General features: G+C 35.9%; 2 protein-coding genes and 1 long non-coding RNA gene across 4 annotated transcripts; 1 reads left to right on the plus strand and 2 right to left on the minus strand.

The window, feature by feature from the left end:
• Positions 1–860: 860 nt before the first annotated feature.
• LOC110885061 lies at positions 861–2,268 on the minus strand. Its single transcript, XR_002561855.2, has 2 exons — positions 1,302–2,268; positions 861–1,191 (listed from the first exon to the last, which is right to left on the minus strand). It is a non-coding gene; the product is annotated as an uncharacterized LOC110885061 (long non-coding RNA).
• A 3,881-nt stretch (positions 2,269–6,149) lies between these two features.
• LOC110885062 (increased DNA methylation 1) lies at positions 6,150–14,047 on the plus strand. Its single transcript, XM_022132755.2, has 7 exons — positions 6,150–8,411; positions 9,917–10,037; positions 10,167–10,255; positions 10,354–10,604; positions 12,574–12,660; positions 12,757–12,856; positions 12,959–14,047. Exons 1-7 carry the CDS (start codon positions 6,432–6,434, stop codon positions 13,634–13,636), a joined length of 3,306 nt encoding a protein of 1,101 aa, XP_021988447.1. The 5' UTR covers positions 6,150–6,431; the 3' UTR covers positions 13,637–14,047.
• Positions 14,048–15,615: 1,568 nt separating this feature from the next.
• On the minus strand, positions 15,616–21,992 carry LOC110885063 (O-fucosyltransferase 10). Of its 2 annotated transcripts, none has more exons than XM_022132756.2 (10): positions 21,576–21,987; positions 20,493–20,571; positions 20,355–20,422; positions 20,197–20,285; positions 19,858–20,055; positions 18,708–18,912; positions 17,825–17,992; positions 17,089–17,256; positions 16,403–16,590; positions 15,616–16,223 (listed from the first exon to the last, which is right to left on the minus strand). In XM_022132756.2, the coding sequence occupies exons 1-10, from the start codon at positions 21,900–21,902 to the stop codon at positions 16,058–16,060; spliced, it is 1,656 nt and encodes a 551-aa protein (XP_021988448.1). In that variant the 5' UTR covers positions 21,903–21,987; the 3' UTR covers positions 15,616–16,057. The 2 variants fall into 2 exon arrangements, with proteins under 2 accessions (XP_021988448.1, XP_021988449.1); XM_022132757.2 differs by lacking the exon at positions 15,616–16,223 and adding an exon at positions 16,732–16,797 and having other exon boundaries at positions 16,456–16,590; positions 21,576–21,992.
• Positions 21,993–22,704: the final 712 nt, after the last annotated feature.

Consider the following 22,704-nt stretch of genomic DNA (forward strand, 5'->3'; position numbering starts at 1 on the left):
CGAAAACATTTAGAAAAATGTAAAACAGTGAAAAGGTGGGGTTATGAACTCACCTGAATATTCCTGTGCAAAGCTAGCTATATATGACTTTGTGATGTCGTTTCCAAGACGAGACTCGCTAGCGTGCATTCTACAATATTCCTAACATGGAATATCTTATAAGTTTCTAATTTTTGTGGTAACAAATCTACGTGTTACCGAGCTCTACCGAATCGTTGGTTCAACGGTTTGTTGATAACTTAATAGTAATGACTAAGTTATACTCGTTAAATCTCGTATACTATATGTCGAATGTATATGCCGTTTAGGCGTTTGATATAAATATAAAAGAGTCATACTCATTCTACAAAAGAATCGGCGAGTTGTATTTGAAAATAAATATACAACTATATTTATTTTTATAAAAAAAAAGTCGTGTTGTTTGTCGTTTGAAAATAAATATAATCTATATTTATTTTTACAAAAAGAGGTCGTGTAGTATGCTATTTGAAACAAATATATAACTATATTTGTTCTATGAAACAATCTCGTATTGTTCGATTTTTGAAATAAATATAAATTATATTTATTTTTACGAAACGATTTCGTATTGTTTGATGTTCGAAATAAATACATAATCTGTATTTTTTTTTTAGAAAAGGATACGAGTTAACGAAGTTCGAAATAAATATAACATTATATTTATTTGTAAAAGCGTTTGGAAATATTAAGGTTTGAAATATTATAAACTCGAATTCCATTAAGTGTCGTTTTTGAAATATAATACGTGTCGTGTTTACGGATTTTTCTTGAAAAACGGGTAGAGTTTCCTCTGTTTTTGGACGGCCCCGATAACGCAAGTTGTCGTTATTATTCAAAAATTCAACAAGATTCAATCACTTATATCTGAAATTTTCATAAAAATGGCGAAATATAACTAGATACTAATTCGAATCGGTTCGAGCTCGTAACAAAAAAAAACATATAATTAACGTAAATATGTATTCGCGCCGTAAAGTCTTTACCATCTTCTCGTGTCGAAAGCCGAGCTAACCGAGTCAACTTGCTGAGTTTACTGAGTCGACTCGGGTTGACCGAGTTGACTAGTCTGTGACCGTTGACCCGAGCTGTTGACCTGAACAATGAAACGTAACCCAATCTAGACTCGAAACCATCTGAATAGCTTCATCACTTCAGCTGATGTCGCTGGCACTGGCCTCGGCCACCAGCGCCAACATCAATAACAACAGCAACAACACTCATCATCATCAGTCATAAATCAAAAACGTAAAAGGGATTTAGGAACCGAGGTGAGTGCTTACCGGGTATCAGCGGCTGTCGGACCACAGTCAGCGCCGGTCACCGCGTCGGACCACCACCGACATCTTCAGCACCATCCTTATCATCCATCCTCTGTCATCATCTTCAGCGTCGTCGTGAAACCCGACGGTCCGAAGCTAGGACCACCGGTCCGAGACGAGAACCACCAGTCACCACCAACACCGATTCTCTCTCTTTCCTTCGATGTGTCGCCGCCGGAGATGAAACCGAGGGGGGGGCTTTATCGGATTCTCGTCGGAACCAACCACCTTCACTGCCCCTGCCGCCGCCATGAGCGGCGGCGCTGCTCCGCCTCCGCTTCTCTCTCATCTCTTCAGCTCTCTCTCTCTCGTTACCGTCGCCGCCGTCGAGCGCCACCACCCAAGCGAGGTGGCCGGCCGTTGAATCATTAACAGGGGGTGTTGTTGCTGTGCTTGTCGCCGGCAATAATGATGACCGGAGGGGTCGTTGGTCCGGCTGTGGTCTTCACCGGAGAGGGATCGAGAGAGAGAGGGAAGGAACTTTGAGGTCTGCTACTTAGGGGGTGTTTGGCCTAGTTTTATTTTTTGGCTTATGCTTATATTTTAAAGTAGCTTATAGCTTATTTTCTATTATTTGATAAGCTCTTTTTAAGTGTTTGGATTAGCTTATAGCTTATTTTCTATCATTCTTCAAATAAGCTTAAAAACCATGTTCAAATAAGCTTATTCAAATTAGCTTATATAAGCTAATAAGCATAAGTTTAAAAAGCTAAAACAAACACCAAATGAAGCTTATTTTGTAAAAAAAGCTAAAAAAGCTATAAGCTTTTTTAAAAAAAGCTAGGCCAAACACCCCCTTATTTGGAAGAAGATTAGGGGTTCCATTTTTTTGGTGTGGGTGTGTATCGAGAGAGAGAGAGGAGTGTGATTGTGAGGATGTTTGGTTTATGTAATAGAGAAGGGGAGTAATGTAGAGGGTGTTTGGCAGTAAATTTATGTGGTTTGTGTGAGTGTATAAGGAAAGGAGGTATGGTTTTATAGTCATTTTTGTGGGTATTGCCTAGTGTCAATTTCTTATGTCTTGTGTGCAAAGATCATAGAGATCTTATGGAGGTTATGTAGGGATTTCATTAGATATTGTAGAGATTTTGCCTATTATGTATAGGTTTAGGCTTGTGGGTTTCGGGCTTGGACCTAGGGCCCACAAGCCCATCTCATGTATAAGTGGCCCGCTCGTTCCTACGAAACCCGTTATTATAACCTGATTATCGTAAAAATATCGTGAATCATAATTCTTGGTTTAAAATAGATAAAATAGTATATGTATTCGATGTTGGACGTCCTCGTTAGTCGATTGCGTAAAAATCGTGAAAAATTATATCGTTGCCGTCTTTGGTCCGCTTTTCAATCCGGTTTCGACCGTAATTGCTAAAATTTAATTACGAAGCTGGAATATATCGTAAAAATTTAATATTTGTCGGCGTTGTCAATATCTTGCACGACATCAGTTCGTTGTTGCGTAATATTCAGCAGATTTCCCGTAAATCACCATACGCGCACTTTATAGTCGAATAAGCGTTCCTAGGCACTACAGAGACCTAATTAAGTTAATCTGTGCTGTAAACACTATTTACTGTCGCGCTAATCGCTTGTTAATCACATAATTAAGCGCGTAAATTACCGGTTGTCACAGTCGTGTCCTTGAATCCTGATGTTGTTCTCATACCAATGACAGTTATGTCCCACTTTTCAGGTAGTGATTTAAGAAACCTATTGCACAAAGTGGAATTTGAAAATTCTTTGTTTAACAATTTTAATTCACTAATCAGACATGTGAATCTTCCAAATTGTTGAGTCAAGATCTCTCCCTTAACATGTCTGACATTTTGAAAACCTGTTTACCAATTTTAATTCACTAAGCTATCTTTTAAACCTTGAACTTTAAAAATTTGCATTATGTTGTATGACATTTTGAAAACTTGTTTTCATTCAAAGGGTTATAAACAATATACTTAACCGTGTGTTGTGTTGTGTTTTGAAACTATTATGACAATGGCATGTGGAGTTTGTTTTATTCATTTAGTATGTTTACTTTATCGTATGCAATGAGAATCAATCACGATCACACCTTGCGCTTCCGCCTATGAGCGGGTGTGACATCCATCACAAGTTCCACGTGGTCGGGGTGTTACAGTAGCAGCCATCAAGGCACAATTACTTTCATTGGGATTCGAGGGATCATTGTTTATCACAACCTCTCCATCAACCTTTTCACAAACAAGTGTTTGTACTAAGTTGACTACCTTCTCAACATCATCATTTGAAGCCTCAGTCTCAATCATTTCTTCTTCAAGCTCATTTTCTTCTTCTTCAATAGATTCAAGTGCCATGAGATAAAAATTCACAGATTCCTTTATAGGTTTTGCCATGAGGGCAAAATTTCCATCTGTGAGTTCTTCAGGTAAATTACTCCATCAACACAGCCTTGAGTAAAGAAACTTTGTTGTTTGACCTCTGTAGGTGCAGGGGCTGGTGTAGTTGGTGGTGCCTGAATATGTGAAACTGGTACTTGAACATATTGGACTTGAGGAACAGTAGTTTGGACATACTGTACAGGGACATGGTTTACAGATTGAGCAAAATGTACAGTGTTTTGAATATTTGGCCCAAGGGTATTTTGGGAATTTTGATAAAAGTGTTGTTGATTGCTAGATTGAGGTCTTTGATTTGGGTAGGTTATCATGGGTGTAGAATTACTTGACTGACTTCTGCACTCCCTAGCAAAATGATCCAATCTATTACACTTATAACATTTTATCTTGGATTTATCCAACCTTACCCTTGACCTTCCATTTAACCCTGAATACTTCCTACCAATTCTTTTGTAGAAGTTGTTTGTTCTAACACTGAGTAGGGCTAATTGATGCAAAATGTCAATTTCCTCTAAGTTACTGGGATCAATATGTTGTAAGTCATCAAGAACAAAAGATAGGTTATCAAAACTTTGACCATCGCCATTTGTTGTAAAAGCAAAGTTTGGAGAGTATTGATCAGGGTTAATTCAAATGGATATGTCAATGAAATGATTATAACCCTTATCATTTACTATTTCAGATGACGATTCTTCTTGACTCAAAAGTGTTGTGTTGCCAAAGACCTAGTCATCAGACACTTTTCTAGTTTCTTGGAGTTTCTTCATTTGGATAAGCTATATTTCAAATGTTAAGAACTTACCATGAAGTTGGGTCAAGGTCGTGTCCTTGAATCCTGGTGTTGTTCTCAAACCAATGGCAGTTATGTCCCACTTTTCAGGTAGTGATCTAAGAAACCTATTGCACAAAGTGGAATTTGAAAATTCATTGTTTACCAATTTTAATTCACTAATCAGACATGTGAATCTTCCAAATTGTTGAGTCAAGATCTCTCCCTTAACATGTCTGAAGGTCTCATACTATTGATTGAGAATTTCATGGGAGTTTTCAATTACATCATTTGTTCCACAGAATTGTTCTTTTAAAGCATTCCACAATTCCTTTGCACTGTTACAATGTAATAGTCCAACATAGATTTCATTTGGTAGAGCCATAGAAACAATACTAAATGCTTTTGCATCTAACTCAAATTTTTGAAAATCCTGCTCGGAATGGTTTTCTGGTTTCTTTGGTTCTTGAACTTTTGGATCTTCGATACTAGCTACCATTGGAACATGTGGTCCGAATATAACGGACTTCCAACATCCAATGTTTTGTTGAGCAAGAACATGAGCCATTCGAAGTTGCCAGATATTGTATTCATATCTGACAAGCATCGAAGGCTTGTTATTGAAACCAGTGTTGTGAGGATCGCAACTGTTTTGAGAAATCCTTTTGATATTTTAAAAAACAATGTGTATTCAAAAACTTTGATGAAATTGATACTTTACTCAGTAATTCGATTCGATGAACATATTGGAAATTAGATTAGTAGATTTTGGTTTTTGTAATCATCTGTTCTTTTATAGGTTCAATAGTGTTAATCCATTTAAACCTCATTATGTATGAATAAATGTTGTATCGGCTAATAAACTTGGGGTTTTGAAATGCAGCTAGAGAATAATAGTTTACATAGAGTATCACTTTAGGACACAATGTTGATACTCTGTCTATGGTCGAACCATGGATGCTATGTAGACAATCCAAGGTCAAGCGTTAAGTATGAATGTATAAGTTGAAAAGTTAACTCTTAATAGTTAGACTAACTTGAATGTGCATAGATCACAAGACCCTTGCCAATTTTTTTTGTTTCTTATAATTTTTGATAAATTGTTTGGATGTTTTTACGTATAAAACAGAACCTAAAAGGGGGCGAATAAGTTATGTTTACATGTATAACTATATTCTAAACCAAATTATAAAATATTTCCCATTTTCTTTTAAAGATCTTAATGGATTAAAGACAACAATTAACAAATTAAAATTACATAACCATCAACATCAAACATACAGATTTAGAATGGTTTTGGATGAATGCTAACTAGTCTGCCTTACGTCCAATCATTGGTTTCTACAAAGAGTTTGTTTCCAACAAGACAGCGATTAGTAAATGGTAAAGGGGCAAGAATCGAAGCTGAGTCACTTGAAACGTCAGGTCTCTTCCTCGTCACTCCACCATCAGCTCATTAACAATAAAAAAAAACAGATGTTAAGTAGAAAATACAACACTTTTTTTTTTCTAAATATTTGTAATTACTATTTTTTAATTCTTAAGTAGGATTACTGGGTAAAAATAAATATTTGTAATTACATTTTTTCAATTCTTAAGTAGGATTAGTGGGCAAAAAACTAAAAATTTTAAAAACAAAAACATCCAAAATCCAATTAGGATTCGTCCGTGTACAAATACACAGGGTTTTTGCCTGCCATCTATACAATTCAGACACATTACATCACAGGAGCCCTAATTCCCTAAATTCACACACACCTCTTCAACCACACGCACACCCAAATTCTTCCATTTAAATCACCAAATTCCGGTAAGAAATCCTAATTTTCTCTTAATTCATTATCTCAATCTCAATTCCCCCTTCACAGATCTGTAAATTTTGTTCCAATTGATGTTGTTTTACTGCTTCTTCGATAGGATTTAGGGTTTCTGTTGTTATATGTTACTAAGATGAAAGATTTGGGTAGATCTGCTCATTCTGTTGACGTAGTGAAGAAGAAAAGTTCTTCTGGTTGTTTGATTATCAAACGGAAGGTATCCGATGGTGATAGGGGGGTTGTTAAAGGGTTTAGTGATTCATCCTCAAGGAATTTGTTTAATTCTGTCAAAGATGTTAAAAGACCTAGGTTGATTAGGAGTGATTCCGAGTCTAGTGATGAGTTTACCGAGCCGTATAGTCGAAAAATCGATAGATCTCGTGATCGGTTAGCGTTTGGTAATGGCGGTTACGTGTCGAATAGAGAATTAGAGACTAGAAAAAGGGTAACTAATGGGGTAGAGTTTGATGAGTATGATGAGTTTCATGAGAGGAGGGTTAGGAAGGGTGGGTATGATCATAGGTTGGATTCGCATTGGCAAGACGGTGAACGGATGGGTTCGGGAAGTGGGAGTAGTAGCGGTAGGCGGATTTATGATAACCGAAGGGAGTTTGGATATGATGGTAGAAATATAAATTTGGATGCGAAGAGTAATAGGTTTGGTTATGGCAATGGAAGTCGTTACAAGATGGAGGATGATGAATTGCGTTTACCGCATTCGGTGTTGAGTGGTAAATATCAACAAGTTTCTGATGCACCGATTAGGTTGCAAGGAAAAAATGGTGTTTTGAAGGTGATGGTGAAGAAACATAAGCCGATAAGTGTTCCGTTTCAAGATTACGAGCCTGCACAACGTGAAGAGCGGAAAGAATCTACGCCGGTTTTGTATAAAAAGAAACAGTTGAATGTGTCCCGTATAAGCATTGATCGATGGGATCTTTCTGATAAAAATAAAGCGGTTATGGGGTCTTCGATGTACTCTGGTTCAATAAAACCAGTTTTAACTAAAAGTCAAGTGAAAAGTGACAGCGATGTATCATTACCTGTAAAATCATCAACTGTTCTGCATTCTAGCAATGAAAAATTGGTTAAAAGTGAAAAGAAGTTAAGCCCGCAAGCCAAGAATGTCGCTCCGGTTAAAGGTAAGGAAACCAAGGTTAAGCGTGGTAGTGGCACTGAAAAACAATTATTACGAGAGAAAATTAGGAGTATGCTTCTTAGTGCCGGGTGGACCATCGATTATAGACCAAGAAGGAACAGAGATTACCTCGATGCCGTTTATATTAATCCTTCCGGAACCGCTTATTGGTCTATAATCAAAGCTTACGAGGCACTTCAAAAGGAAGGAAAGGATCATTCACAAGTTGGTACGGAATTTACTCCTTTACCCATTGAAACGCTTAGTAAATTAACTAGACAAACTCGCAAGAAAATCGAAAGAGAAATGAAAATGAAGAGAAACGAAGAAGGCAAATTTTCAGAAACGAGTAAACGCAGATCAATGGAAGCAAGTCAGGACAGTGGCGATGATGATTCAAATGATAAGGATTACATGGAAACAGCGAACAAAAGGAATACCGGGATTATTACGCATATGGTACCGGAACGCAGAAGTAATAAACTTGGAAGATGTACGTTGTTAATTCGACGGGAAGGGAAAAAATCCGAAAACGATCTGTTTGTTCCTTATTCGGGAAAACGAACACTGCTTTCTTGGTTAATTGATTCAGGAACTGTTCAAATGAACGAAAAGGTTCAATACAAGAACCGTAAACAGACACGAGTTATGCAAGAAGGGTGGATCACCAAAGAAGGAATCCATTGTGTTTGTTGTAGCAAGATCTTGACGGTATTAAAGTTTGAGCTTCATGCAGGAAGCAAACTTAGGCAGCCATACGTAAACATTTTTGTACAGTCGGGAAAGTCTTTGATAGAGTGCATGATTGATGCGTGGAATAAACAAGGAGAGTTAGAAAGGAAGGGATTCCATGCTGTTGATATGGTTGGTGATGATCCTAACGATGACACGTGCGGCTTATGTGGCGATGGTGGTGATTTGATTTGTTGTGATGGTTGTCCATCCACTTTTCATCAGAGCTGTTTAGGCATACAGGTACCAAATGTTTTCCTGCAAGTTTACTGGATCTTTTGTGCTAAACAGATTGATATATGTGTATGTTTGGTATTTTACCGTTATGTAGAGGTGGCAAAATGGGTGGGATGGGCTGGTTGGGTAACGGGTTATCTAAGGTATAGGTCAACACAGGTTGGGTTGGCCAGAAACACTTTTTCCTTTCAGATTTATTTTATATATATAACTAGGTTATAGTCTTGTGTATTACACGGGTTTGTATAATAGAAATGTGTACAAAAATTTACATTATTTAAAAAAAATTATTACCTACAACTATAAAAAGTGAAAGTACAATTACAATTTACAAATCTCTAAATACTTCTTTGTATATACCATTTTTTATTCTGTTCATACCATCTTTATTTACATTATAAACAATGATCTAAATTTGGTTATCAAAATTCAGAAACATTTTGTCTTTGAATTTATCATAAACTGATGATTTTAATAATACAATTTTTTTATTACCATTGACTTTGAATAATACCATTTTTATAAAATGGCTTAATCAATCGAAAGGTATAAATGCAGACGTAGTTATGAAAACAATAAAACAATCATAAACGGACAATTATTACAATGTACTTGTTATAGGAAGATGTTTAAAGTTGGAAAAGCAGATCAATTATAACAATAAGAAACGGACAATTATTACAATGTACTTGTTATAGGAAGATGTTTAAAGTTCGAAAAGCAGATCAATTATCGTTATTAGAGAAAGTGAGTTGAAAATGTTAATTTATACTAATTTAAATTAGGGTTATATATGGTATGATTACTGTACGTATTTTTTAGTTGTTTTAAAATATTAGAGTTACCAAATATAACGGTATATATATATAGAGGAGAAAGCTTTAGAATTCAAATTTAAAAAAAATCCAAATTAGCGAAAATTTAAGAGTGAGGTTGAATAAGAGAAAGTCATGTTGAATTAATTAGAATCATTTATTATAAGCAGGGCATGATCTTATTAAAAAATACTTTTAATATCTACTGTAAAAGTGTTTTCTAAATAAATATATATTTTAATATTAAAACAATCATTATATAACAGTTGTAATGGATAATGGAGGCTTTTCCCTTATCGTTTTCCCTGAATTATCTATTTATTATTCATATTATTATTATTATTATTATTATTATTATTATCATTTATATAATAATAATAAAGAAGTTGAAGGAGAAATTCCACGTGGCATTAACTGGAATTGTTTATTATAAGTAGGATGTCATGATTGCCAAAATGATTTTAAATAAAATGATTTAGGAGGTTTTATGCATTAAAAGTACACTTTGGGCGATCTTCTACCCTTCTGACGGGTTTTCTTTTACCTTTTGACCTCATATAGATAAAATATAACCTTGATTGAACTGTTCATGAGTAAACGGGTCGAGTTGCCACCTCCTAACTATTGTGAATGAAACGTTCAAAGATTCTATTTTTCTTTATTGGTTGATCATCTTCTTATCTTTCCTCATTTCAGATGCTTCCCCAAGGTGATTGGCACTGTCCTAACTGTTCGTGTAAATATTGTGAAATGGCCACGGAAGCTGGTGTTGAAGCTGGAAGTACACCTCTTGTGTGCTGTCTTTGTGAGAGAAAATGTAATACTACTAATTTGTAATTGCCTTTTTCTTTTTAAGTGTCAATTTCGACCCGTTTATGTTTGAATGGGTCAATTTGGGACGAGTTTTGTCTTGTATTGGTTAATAATAGTTTTTGGTTGGTTGCAGATCATGAATCATGCAATCTGGAGATGGATGACAATTCTGTTAATCCTACTGATCCAAATTTGTCCTTTTGTGGCCACAAGTGCCGACAGGTACTAAACTTTTTTCTAGTGTTCTGAGTTAATTGATTTTGATCTCATATGCATAAGGAAAATCATACAGCTGTTATTGAAACTCTTATTGTTTGCAGCTATACAACAACTTGCAGAAGCTTGTTGGTGTCAAGCATGATCTGGATTCTGGATTTTCGTGGAGTATTATTCATCGATCAGATGTATCACTATTATCCCCCGAAGCTTGTTCATCCACAGAAACATCGCAGAAGGTGGAATGCAACTCTAAGCTAGCTGTTGCTCTTTCGGTCATAGATGAGTGCTTCATGCCTATTGTTGACAGGAGAAGTCGGATCAACTTAATTCATAACGTTGTCTATAATTGTGGGTAAGTTATATTGCTGATTAGAGGTGGAAAATGGGCGAGTTGGGTGGATTGGGTGATGGGTCAAATTGGGTTCGGGTCAATACATTAACTTTTTATATGGGTTACGTTGGTTTGATCATATGTTAACTTTTTTCATATGGATGACTAGTGTCAAATATGATTACCAAAGTTGTATATTAGAGTAAAGTACATGGATTGGTCCTTGTGGTTGACTAAAATTTTGGATTTGGTCCCTAGCTTTTCAAAAATACATGGATGGTCCCTGTGGTTTGCACTCTGTAACGCATATAGTCTCACTTTGTAACGCATATAGTCTCCAACTTTTGCCAAAAGTACATGGATAGTCCGTTGCAGTTTGCACTTTGTGGCGCATTTAGTCTCTAACTTTGACCTGTTGAAACCCTTAGATTTGTTAGTTGGGGACTAAATGCGTTACAAAGTGCAAACCACATGGACCATCTGTGTACTTTTGAAAAAGGTAGTGACCAAATCCAAAGTTTTGGTTAACCACAAGGGCCATCCGTGTACTTTACTCTGTATTTTATTAATGGTAATCTTATATTATGAATAAAATGATTTAGGAGGCATGTACATGTAAATGTGCGCATTTGCATGTGCTTTATTTGATAACCTATATATTTTTAATCTTCCTAATGGGGTAGAGGATCCTGTACAAAGTGGAACTTTTGTGAGAAGTGTGAGAAATAATTTGGGAATGACAAGTGTCCTTTATCCTAATTAATTCAAAAGGGTATATTAGTAATTTGACATTCTTATCATTTAATTGATTTCCAAGATAACTGCCAAAAAAAAACTGGCGATGAGTTTTTATAGGGATTGAATCGAATTTTGAATTAGGAGAAATTTTAGGAAACATATTTGTTTTTACGATTTTATACATCTGATTGTTTTATCTTCTTCATCATCTTTTAATCGCAACATCTTTTAATCATACATTGTTCATGGCGTGGTGTTTTAAACATCTGGATACATTGTTCATGACGTGGTGTTTTAAACATCTGGAGACATTGATTATGATTCAAGTCATGGTGTTTTATCTGGAGACATTGTTCATGGCGTGGTGTTTTAAACATCTGGAGACATTGACTAAGATTCAAGTCATGGTGTTTTATCTGACTTGAATTCCAGATAAAACACCATGACTTGAATCATAGTCAATGTTTCCAGATGTTTTAAAACACCACGCCATGAACAATGTCTCCAGATGTTTAAAACACCACGCCATGAACAATGTCTCCAGATAAAACACCATGACTTGAAACATAGTCATGGTGTTATAAAATCTGGGAATGTTTTGTGTTGATTGTCTAGATAAAACACCATGACTTGAATCATAGTCATGGTGTTTTAAAATCTGGGAATGTTTTGTATTGAATCATAGTCATGTTTTGTATTGAACAATGTCTCCAGATAAAACACTATGATTCAAGTCATGGTGTTTTCTGGATTCCAGATAAAACACCATGGCTTGAATCATAGTCAATTTGTCCAGATGTTTTAAAACACCACGCCATGAATCTGATTACAATTCTTCTAAACGTAAAACACCACGCCTTGAATCTTATATAAAACAAAGAGGCTTCGGATTTAGATCTTGGTTATTAATTCCGATATTTAAGGAAAAAGGAGTGAATGTAGGTGTTTTTGGTTGTGTAGGATACGGTTACCATATTTGAAACATTGAAAAAGACACTATTGCCCTTCAATTTTACATAAGGTCCCTCTAATTAAAACACAATTTACATTTTTATACCTTATTGATCTCAACCATTAGGTCAAATATCCAATGGTTTAAAACACTTCTTACCCTTCTCACATTTTAAACACTTTTTACCATATCCCTACCCCTTCCTAATGGTTTTTATGGGTCATATTTATTGGTATGACATACATTTGGGCTTTTCAATTGTCATAATAAAAAACTAATAATTTATAAATTCTTTTGTAGATCAAACCTCAGCCGATTAAACTACAGTGGCTTCTTTACAGCTATATTGGAGAGAGCTGATGAAATCGTTTGTGCTGCATCCATCAGGTACGGTGCTTTACAATCCTTCATATGTTTAATGAGCAACGGGTCAAAAAAACGATATGATGAATAATCTAACTTTATTGTTAATAATGTAATCAGGATTCATGGGACCCAACTAGCAGAGATGCCATTTATTGGGACCCGCCATATATATAGACGCCAAGGAATGTGCCGACGCTTGTTATCCGCTATTGAATCGGTAAGGAGAATGGTGGGGCCCGTGAGTTTTCCTTAACGGGTTCTCATGGTTGCCAATAAAAGGTTACTAATTTACTTATATCATTTTTTTTCTTTCTTTCAGGCGCTTGCTTCTTTTCATGTTGAGAAATTGATTATTCCCGCAATTGCTGAACACATGCATACATGGACCGATGTTTTTGGTTTCAAACCTCTTGAAGAATCTCACAGACAAGAAATGAGATCTATGAACATGTTGGTGTTTCCCGGAACAGATATGTTGCAGAAATCATTAGATAAGATAGATTTCGAAATACAAAAACCAGAACCGATTTCTCCTGATGCTAAAGAATCGAGTGAAAAAACGGCTTCTACTGATTCAGATTCCAAGGATCCTCCTGCTTCTTTTGATGATTCCGTCAGTTCTGTTAAAAACAATACCCACTTGTCGGTTTTGACAAAAAATGTACATACCGATTCCGTTGAAGCAAAAGATGATGTCAAAGTGACTATTGACAAAACTGTTGATGCTGATTCCGAGTCTAAAGTAGAAGGATTTTCCGTGCAGATTTGCAAATCTATTCCACCCGAAGACCCAGATCTCGTTTTGCAAGATAGTGCACTCTTGTCAAAAGAATCAGATTCTGTAGATGTAAAACCTGATTCCCATGTGGAAGAATGTGTTTCCAAGAACCCTGGTTTACTTGCAGGAACGGAATCAGTTTCTGCATCTACAGATTCAGACTCCATCGTTAAACTCAGTGTGCAGAAAGGCACGATCGATGATCATATACCTTCATAGTAGTCACCGATGCTTTTTACTCGGATATTGTTTTTGAACCCTAACAGTGATCTCTGGAAATGGAATTGTATTCCGATGCTGAGAAATATATATATATCAAAGTTGCTGCAGAGCCTCTTTTTATGTGCAGAAGTTGAAATATTCCGACGGGTATGATAGTTTTGTACGCTCTTCAATTGGTTGATTTGATTCGAGTTTCCATTGTTGTATCATTGAAGTTAAATAAACGACGTGAATTTTAAATCCTAAACCCGTATATGTTACGTAGTTTTGTGAGGATCCCAGTTTGATGAGGATATAGGTTTGTTTTGCAATCTATTCAAATATGTAACAAAATTATTCAAACTATCTTTAATGGTAATGTGGTTGGCTATTGTTGCCAATATTGTATGAGATTCATGATTTCGTTTTCTTATTAACTAGTTGTTATACATGCTTGTGTTTTTTTTTCATATTCCTCCTCTAGTGGATGTAAGAATAAATCTGTTTATATATCCAAAAGAACTATGCAATTAAGATATTTAAAACGATGTTTTTTTAATTAAAATCAAGCCCTTAAGCTCAATATAAAATCTGCACATATGCCTTTTAGAAAAAAAAAATAAAAAATAAAAAAAAATCTGCAGATATGGAAAACATGAAAAAGAAACGTGCTCGTGTGACATCCGGAAAATTTCCAAATCAATTCCGTGTGCTAATATAAGCATGCTTTATTCCATAAACGTGCATTAGACCTAATTTTCAGTAATTAGGTCATTAAGTCAGCAAAGTCTCATGTCGCGTACCTGGAAATTTTCCAGTATATGATTAGCCAATAAACGAAAACAAACGTTGGTGATTGTGTGAATAAAAAAATCAAAAACTTGAATATTCTATTTTATGTATGAATTATATTAGTAGACATTCAATAGTTCTAGTATTTATTCCATTCTTATGTTTATATAAAAATATAAACATTCCAAGTCTTTAAAACACACAAAATATGTTCACAAGGGGATAGCTTGGTGGTAAAATGGTGTATTCCGTAATCAAGTGGTTGTGGTTTCAAATCATAACAGATATGATTAAACAAAGCAAAATAGTAAAACACCAACTTGCAATCGGTTTTGTCCTCGACCGAATCTCTCAATCTTTCATGTTCTAAACCCGCTAACTAAAGGCAAGGTGGTCTGTTATCTTTCATGTTCTAAACCCGCTAACTAAAGGCTAGGTGGTCTGTTGATACTTCATACCCCACATTTCTCCACCTATAAATACCCAACAAGAAAGACCATTCCATTCTTACACTTTTTTTTTGCAAACCACAAGAGAAACCCACTAACTCCTTAGCAAAAACCCACGGCTCCCACACCCACATCCAAAAGCTCAATGTGTTTTCTAAGGTGTTAAGCTTCACAGGTTCAAGGCAATCACAGTTCATCCAAAACCGAGCCCCTCCTCGTCACCTTTCACGGCTTCCGTTGTTTCACCTCATCTTCACGATTCGTAGTCCGAATATTAGTGCAAGTTTCCAAGCTTAAATCTTCGTATTTAGCTTCCATACTCTTTTCTTATCTAGTCTATTCTTTTGAATCGAACTTACGCCAAGAACCAAGGCTCAAATCTTCAAGGAATGCAAGCGCAAGTTCACCACGAAATCCATCGATTTGTATATAACTGACCTAAGACCACTATTCGATTTGATCCATTAGTTGAAAATGATCACAACTACATTTGATCTGCATTTAGCATTTTTATTTTCTTTTTTGAAACAGCAACTCACACATCATTTTCATCTACTCTTAATTCTACATTACAATCCACAACATGACTCGAAGCCTTGACCTCTAGCAGGCAAGACACCATTTAACACACCAAGGTATCATTAGGTTAAAGCCCCTTTGGTATCCGCCTTCTTGGATGAACAAACAAACAAACAAACAAATAAACATACTCACGTTTATATATACATCATAAGGCAAAGATGGGGTGTTGTTAAATGATAAAACCAACACATATTAATTTATAATATCAAATCTTAACAATGAGGACCAGAAATCTATCACCAACTCAGTCAAAATTGCAAATAATACCTAAAGAAGCTCACAACCACCCATAACAATAAACCAAATTCGTGCCGGTAGTTCAACGTATGGCCTCCCATCATGTGTGGCCATGGCCATGGCAGGCAGATTTAGAAGTGGTTCAGGGCGCGTACATACCCTAAAACATCGGTTTTGTAACTTTTATAGTGTAAAAAAACAAAAAAATAAAAAAAATAAAAATAGAAAATAGTGTACAAGAATCATGTTTCTATAAGATGTCACTTGCTGGAATCTTTCTCCCACATGTACAAGAATTGACTAGAGATTATGGAGGGAGGGAGAAGAAATGACCATGTTATTCTTGTGTGATCATAAATATGACAAGAACTGAAGTGTCTTATTCTTCTGTGGAGAATCTTGATTCCTGAAGACATTGACAATCTGGAAAAGGGTGGGCATAGATCGAATTCTTTCTTGTTAATTTCTTGATTTTAGGTATCGCAACCCCTTTGTGGTCACTTTCTTCTAGCATTACTTGCATTTCGTTCTTGAAGGTGTGCCAACTGCAAATAAGACAACTTTCTGTTACATGTTCTGTACAATAGATCTCAATTCTGTACCCAATTTTTTTTTTTTTTACAAATTAGATGTTTATTTATATTTCATGAGAAAAAAAAAAAAAAACATTAATTTAACTCTTTCAACTCAAATTACAAAAAATAAATATTAAAAAGGAAATCACCTTATAGTGGTATTGTGCAGCAAAACAACAAGCTTACGCTTATCTGGAATTATGGTCTTTGCATGACCGTATTTAAATTTGCGGTGGCCCATCAGAAAATGTGGGAAATTTCCTCCTTGTGTGGTTACAAATACTTCACTGAACAAGCACACAATATAGTCCAAAGCAGCCAACCTTGAAGAATAGCCCTAAACGCCCGTAAATAAGTTAAAATTAAGTTCAGCACATGTAGTGAGGTGAAAACCAGTTACACGTTACAGCCTACAGGTAAACTCATAGGACCCACAAATACCGTGCTAATCAATATGATCATGTGAAGCACAACTTACTCTAGGCAACTGGCCTTCAAGGGGTTAAAGGCAGAAAACCGTGGAAGCTGGATTTGAACCCGAGACCTACGTTTATAATATAGAGTAAAGTACACGGATGGTCCCTGTGGTATGCACTTTGTAACACATTTAGTCCTCAGGGCTCAGCCAACAAATCTAAAGGTTTTAGCATGTACAAGTTAGGGACTAAATGTGTTACAAAGTGCAAAATGCAGGGACCATCCATGTACTTTTGGAAAAAGTTGGGGACTGAATGCGTTACAAAGTGCAAACCAGGGGTACCATCCGTGTACTTTTGGAAAGCTAGGGACCAAATCCAAAATTTTGAAAAACTACTTTACTCAAAGATGTATGTACCTGAAATGATGAAAGCTCATCTAATGAAGCAAGCAAGTCCTTGGTGTGTAGAAGAGGGAACATTTTCTTTAAAGGAGCTATATTTTTATCGGCCTCGTAAATTTTTCCAGCTGCCAAATATATTGGAGTTGTGTTTGAAAATCCCATACCTCTTAGCATCATCCCTACCTATGCTGACGAAAAAAATGGTACCAAAACTAGAATATTTCATTCGCAAACTCATGTATGCATATCATATGCATATATTCGTTCTTAAACAAAAATAAAATTAAGTTATTTTTTTAGGCTAATTGGATTTTAACAATCCTACCTTTTCTCAGTTAGCCAATAATAATCCCAACTAAGAATATTCTTACCACCAGTCCCAACTTTCTAACTATTTTTGTTCAATGGATCCCGTTAAAAAAACTTAACTCAGTTAGTTTTTGCTGACGTGGACATATGAGGTGGAAAAAAGTTAATTTTTTATGTCCACGTCAGCAAAAAAACAAAAAAAAACTATATTTTTTCCACCTCATATGTCCACATCATCATCATCCACGACAGCGAAAAACTATCCACGTTAGCAAGGGTTAAATTTTTTTAACGGGGTCCATTGAAAATTAGAAAGTTGGGACCGGTGGTAAGGATATTTTCAGTTGGGATTTTTATTGGCCAACTGGGAAAAGGTGGGATTATTAAATCCAATTTGCCTATTTTTTATAGAAAATAAAAATTAATAGTTTTAAAAACTAACCTCCAAAGGGGTCATGGGGCACCTGCCGTCAATTCGGAAACGAACAGGATCTATGATATAATTTTTACGTTTAAACTTATCTCCCCACCCCCTTTCGCGTATTTGCTCCATTTCAAGTTGTTCATGTTTTCCTCCATCATACACACAACATGAAAAGGCAACCATGTCCTACATGAAATCACACGTAATGGAGACTTAAAAACCGAGTGTCTAATTTAACACAGGCATTAAGGGCTGCAAATGAACCGAATGAAATGAACATGAACAAGACCTTGTTCGTGTTTGTTTGTTAAGGGAATATATGTGTTCACGAACTATTCATGAACACTTACCGAACGAGATTGTCTGTTCGTGTTCGTTCATTAAGGAAATGAATGTGTTCGGGTTAGTTTGTGTTTGTTTATTAATTTTAGGTAACAAATGCAAACGAACGTTCATGAACACAAACGGACATAAACAAATGTTCAAGGACACAAATGAAAACAAACGAACACAAACAAGCATTCATGAACATAATATATAATACACTGATACTTATTCTATATTTATTTATTGGAATTTTGGAGTATTTAAATAAAATATGAAAATTAAAGACACCAATGAACCATCTAACACAAAAGAATACGTTATCGAACGTTCACGAACATAAATGAATGAACGTGACCTCTGTTTGTGTTCGTTCATTTAACTAAACGAACGAATTTTCTTGTTCGTGTTCGTTCATTTATCAAATGAACAAACACAAACGAACTTCCTGCCGAACAATTCACGATCTATTCGTTGAACGTTTGGTTCGTTTGCAGCCCTACAGGCATATACAAAGACGCAACAATAAAAAGTGATAATTTTTTTAAAAAAATAATAGACTTCACAAACATCATACCTCTTCAAACCGAAGGTGGACAGAAACGTATTTACCACCTGAACCTGAACTATTAACCGTCATTCTTTCTACTAGTGATTTAGCAAGTGTGGTGATGGGGATAGAGAATTTTAATGCTTCATAATTGGTTAGGCATCTAAGATATTGGATATGAAAAGGGAGACTTGAAGCCAATCTATTTGCAAACGGAGCAATCCGAAGGATCCTGCATTTGATTTTTGGAAACGACCAACTGATAAGCAATCTTAAGAGGATTTAAACATAAAAGGCTAATTATATACAAATTAATCAAACTTGGTCTAATTTCAATTTCAGATATCCATCTTTTTACCAAAAAAAAAAAAAAAAGAATACAAAACTTTAAAAGTTTTTATAGAAACCCTAAAATTTATGTGAAAATACTGACATGGCGGCTAACGTGTCCATCTATGCAGTTAATAGTGGTGGGATAGCGATTATCGGTCCATTTCAAAATAGCGGTGTCAAACGGCGGTCCAGAATGGCGGAATCGCTATTATCAGCGATATTGATCGCTTTTGCCGACATTTGACCGTTATCGGAAACGCTATTATATTATACATGTTTTATGTTTTATATATAATATTGGCACTTTGAGTTTTGACTTTTGAAGTTACTATTAATATTATATATGTTTTACGTTTTCTATATGTGTATATATAAAATTCTGCATGATATTAAAATTCCCGCATTCCCGCCGGATATCACACTGCGATAACCAAGATCTCAAATATCGGCCCTTGACTGATATTTGATTTTGGACAGCATTAATTGCATAGGTGTCCATAGCTTTTAACCATGTCGACTTTTTTTGATGTGACGTATGGAAATTGTTACCCGCGAACAAGGTTGAAAATATTTGCAACTTTTTAAAAGTACGAAGGTTTTTTGCGGGTCAAAAAAGGTGAGTTATCCAAAATACTCAAAATCACGGATGTCTGAGCCTAAGCTCTTCAAAGCTCGAGCTCAGTTTGGTTAATTTAAGACAGCTCGAGCTCTATGTCTACAAATGATTATATTTATATACATAACAGGCTCGTTTAGGTTTGCAAGTCTGGTCAAGCTCAGTATGTGTGACTCGAGCTCATTTTGAGCTTTTTGAGAGCCGAGCTCGAGAAGCGTAAGCACTAACCTCTGGTCTTTGAAGACAGGATAAACTTGTTCCAAGTAGTATCTGGCAGATGCCCACGCTGGGACTCTAACGTTTGGTATCTTACTTATATTGAAATCATAATGTTCCATTAATTCCTTTGGGAGCTCCCGGACTACATCAACGTATTTCTTAAGGGTGGATATGAAATGTTCTTCATCATATATGTCCCCAAACTCACTGTAAAAGCCAAGTCACAGGTTTCAAAATTAAAATATATTTTTTTTTCAGATAGAAAAAATCACCATAATGTCACATTTCACGGGTGATTTAACAAAATAGGATAATCTGAACATGTCGAAAGATAGTTAATTAACTTGCCTTGCATCCCTCCAAACGTTATGAAAATTAAGACGAGGAATGAGTAGCGTTGCATTCAAAAGACCTGCCACTGCCACCGCGTTACATATCTGCCAGATGAAGATTTATTGTTATATAACCAGAAAAGGATTATCAGTAGTTACAAGTATGTGGCGTACCGATGCACGTTGCTGATTTAGACCACCATTTGCCTCAATAATCAAGTATTTATCAGCTATGCTCGTCTCTGTGACAAAATTTACATCGATTTATAGTTCCATATAAGGAAAATGTTATTATTCAACAAGTACTAATACCAAGATGCTGACGAGTAGTTGGCGTCAGGCAAGGCTTGTGCTCTTTCATCTTCATTTTATATCTCCATACATCAGACAACTAAAGCAAAAACATATAATTTTCCGTCAGCTTCAAGCAGTATATTATCATATACTCCACGAATGATGGTAACTTCATCATTGATTCCAAATATCTATTATTGATATGTGTGGACTCAAGCCTCCTAGGGAACTCTAAATATCACAAGCAAACCTTACCTAGTATTTATACAAATCCAAGGATGCCAAACACCATACCATAACTTGGGCCGGGATTACTTCCCTATTGTATAGAGACCAAGTTAGGATTCTTCGCATTAGGCTTATTAAGCCTGCTTGTCAGGCCCATTGATAACTTTCCTTTTCGGGGATTGGGGAAATGTCCCAGGCTGGGCTTATTGCCTTTAGTTGTATTTTCTCATTCATTCATTATTCACAAATTTTGTCGTCCCCTTTAACCCAAACAACTTAGGGACGAGGGGGCATGGGCGAAGCTTTTAAGGGCCAGGAGGGGGCCGCCGACCCCTCGAACTTTTCGCTAAGTAGTGGAGAGTAAGTAGTCTTCGTATATAAATTTTTGGGTATATACGTTTTCGACCCCCCGGTCGGAAATCTCAAGCTTCGCCACTGGGAGGGGGCGCTCCTTTCCTCTACCCTAGAACCCGCCAATCCTGCACTACCACCTCATTTCTACCCTAATACCACAAAATCACTGGCAACACTTCTTTCAATTACCCACTTCCCTTTCATTGGTTGAGATTTAACGAAAAAACCCACTCAACACACATTGATACCCTACCCGGTGCAGTGACTGATACCTGCGATCGATCACAAGCCGCACACCCTACCCGAATGGTGCCCCCTCCTCCCTTATACATATATTTACACTGCAACATATATCCAAAGATCTACTGAAAAGTGGTTTAGCACATGCTGTTAGGTGCTTTTGATATACATTATACATATATTTACACTGCAACATTTAGACAACATACATGACTGTACTAGTGCAGATTAGGTGTAAACAAATTCAATAATATTATTATAAGAAACAAACAATTAAACCTGAATATCAGAAGAATGATCAGACAGAATATCCTCCAGAAGATTCTGGAAAACCTCATGGCTCCGGTAAATCGAGCCAGGTGGATAATTAGGGTACAGCATTGCAAACAAGGGACTGATGAACGTGATCATACCGGATACAAACAATAGTATAAACAGAAGCAAGTATCGGACGATCCTTCGCCGGAAAAACTTTCCGATCGGGAGGTTTTCACGCCGCCGGGGAAGTTTCCGCCGAGAGGTTTTAGTGAAATGAGTTGTCGGTGAGCTGCTGCTGCTACTGCTGCTAGTGGTGGTGCTAGTGTAGTAATTGAAAGTGGCATCCATGGCATCTTATTTCTTGTAAGGAAGGGAAAAGTGAGATCTTTACATGTGTTGTGTTGTGTTGTTTTGTTTGTTCCCTAAATAATAATGGAATTTACTACCTTGTTTTGTTTTTTAAGCAAGGTTGTTAGTTTATTGTCTCAAATCTCTAGGAAGTGTGGTGAGTAAAAATTTCTATGTTTTTGTTTTGTTAAAAGAGTTTTGGAACACTCGATCATTCTTGATCGAGTATAGTTAACGAGAACCGTTTTTCGGTCGAGTCGAAAAAAATGGCCTTTTTAACTAATTTTATAAGCTATTTTTTTAACGATGATTAACTTTATAGCAATAAATATAGCAAATCTAAAGTATAGCATAACAGAATTACATGCCATAATAGCTAAGCGATGGTTGTTTAGCATGCACCGAATGATTTTCTCCTTTTACGATTTTGAACACCAGATGGTTGTTTAGGCTAGTGGGTGTGGTTTAAAGTAGGGGTGTTCAAAAAAATCCAGATCCGAATCCGAAAATTCGTATCCGAAGTATTCTTAGATATCTGAAAATTCGGATATCCGAAAACCGAATAATCCGAATTTTCGGGTTCGGATATGAATTTCATAATTTTCGGATAATCCGATTATCCGATATCCGAAAATTATTTTTTTTATCAATATATATAGTGTATGAGCATTATATTAAGTTTAAAATATAATAAAAATAGTAAATAATCGAATTCGGATGTGGATTTATGAATGTTTTTAGTTTCAATGTTGGAAATTTGGAAAATTGAATACAAGTTTAATTTTAATCTATGCACGAAACG

Source organism: Helianthus annuus, chromosome 10, assembly GCF_002127325.2.
Source record: "Helianthus annuus cultivar XRQ/B chromosome 10, HanXRQr2.0-SUNRISE, whole genome shotgun sequence".
Lineage (NCBI taxonomy): Eukaryota > Viridiplantae > Streptophyta > Magnoliopsida > Asterales > Asteraceae > Helianthus > Helianthus annuus.

What these genes read in the sequence shown, in the direction of transcription:
- LOC110885063 (XM_022132756.2), bottom strand. Translation starts at nt 21,902, where the DNA reads ATGGATGCCACTTTCAATTACTACACTAGCACCACCACTAGCAGCAGT. An exon ending in ATCATTCTTCTGATATTCAG is followed by an intron (nt 20,572 to 21,575) that starts GTTTAATTGTTT and finishes TTTTTGCTTTAG; the next exon opens with TTGTCTGATGTATGGAGATA. An exon ending in CCTGTCTTCAAAGACCAGAG is followed by an intron (nt 18,913 to 19,857) that starts GTTAGTGCTTAC and finishes AATCAAATGCAG; the next exon opens with GATCCTTCGGATTGCTCCGT.
- LOC110885062 (XM_022132755.2), top strand. Translation starts at nt 6,432, where the DNA reads ATGAAAGATTTGGGTAGATCTGCTCATTCTGTTGACGTAGTGAAGAAG. An exon ending in AACGTTGTCTATAATTGTGG is followed by an intron (nt 10,605 to 12,573) that starts GTAAGTTATATT and finishes ATTCTTTTGTAG; the next exon opens with ATCAAACCTCAGCCGATTAA. An exon ending in TGTTATCCGCTATTGAATCG is followed by an intron (nt 12,857 to 12,958) that starts GTAAGGAGAATG and finishes TCTTTCTTTCAG; the next exon opens with GCGCTTGCTTCTTTTCATGT.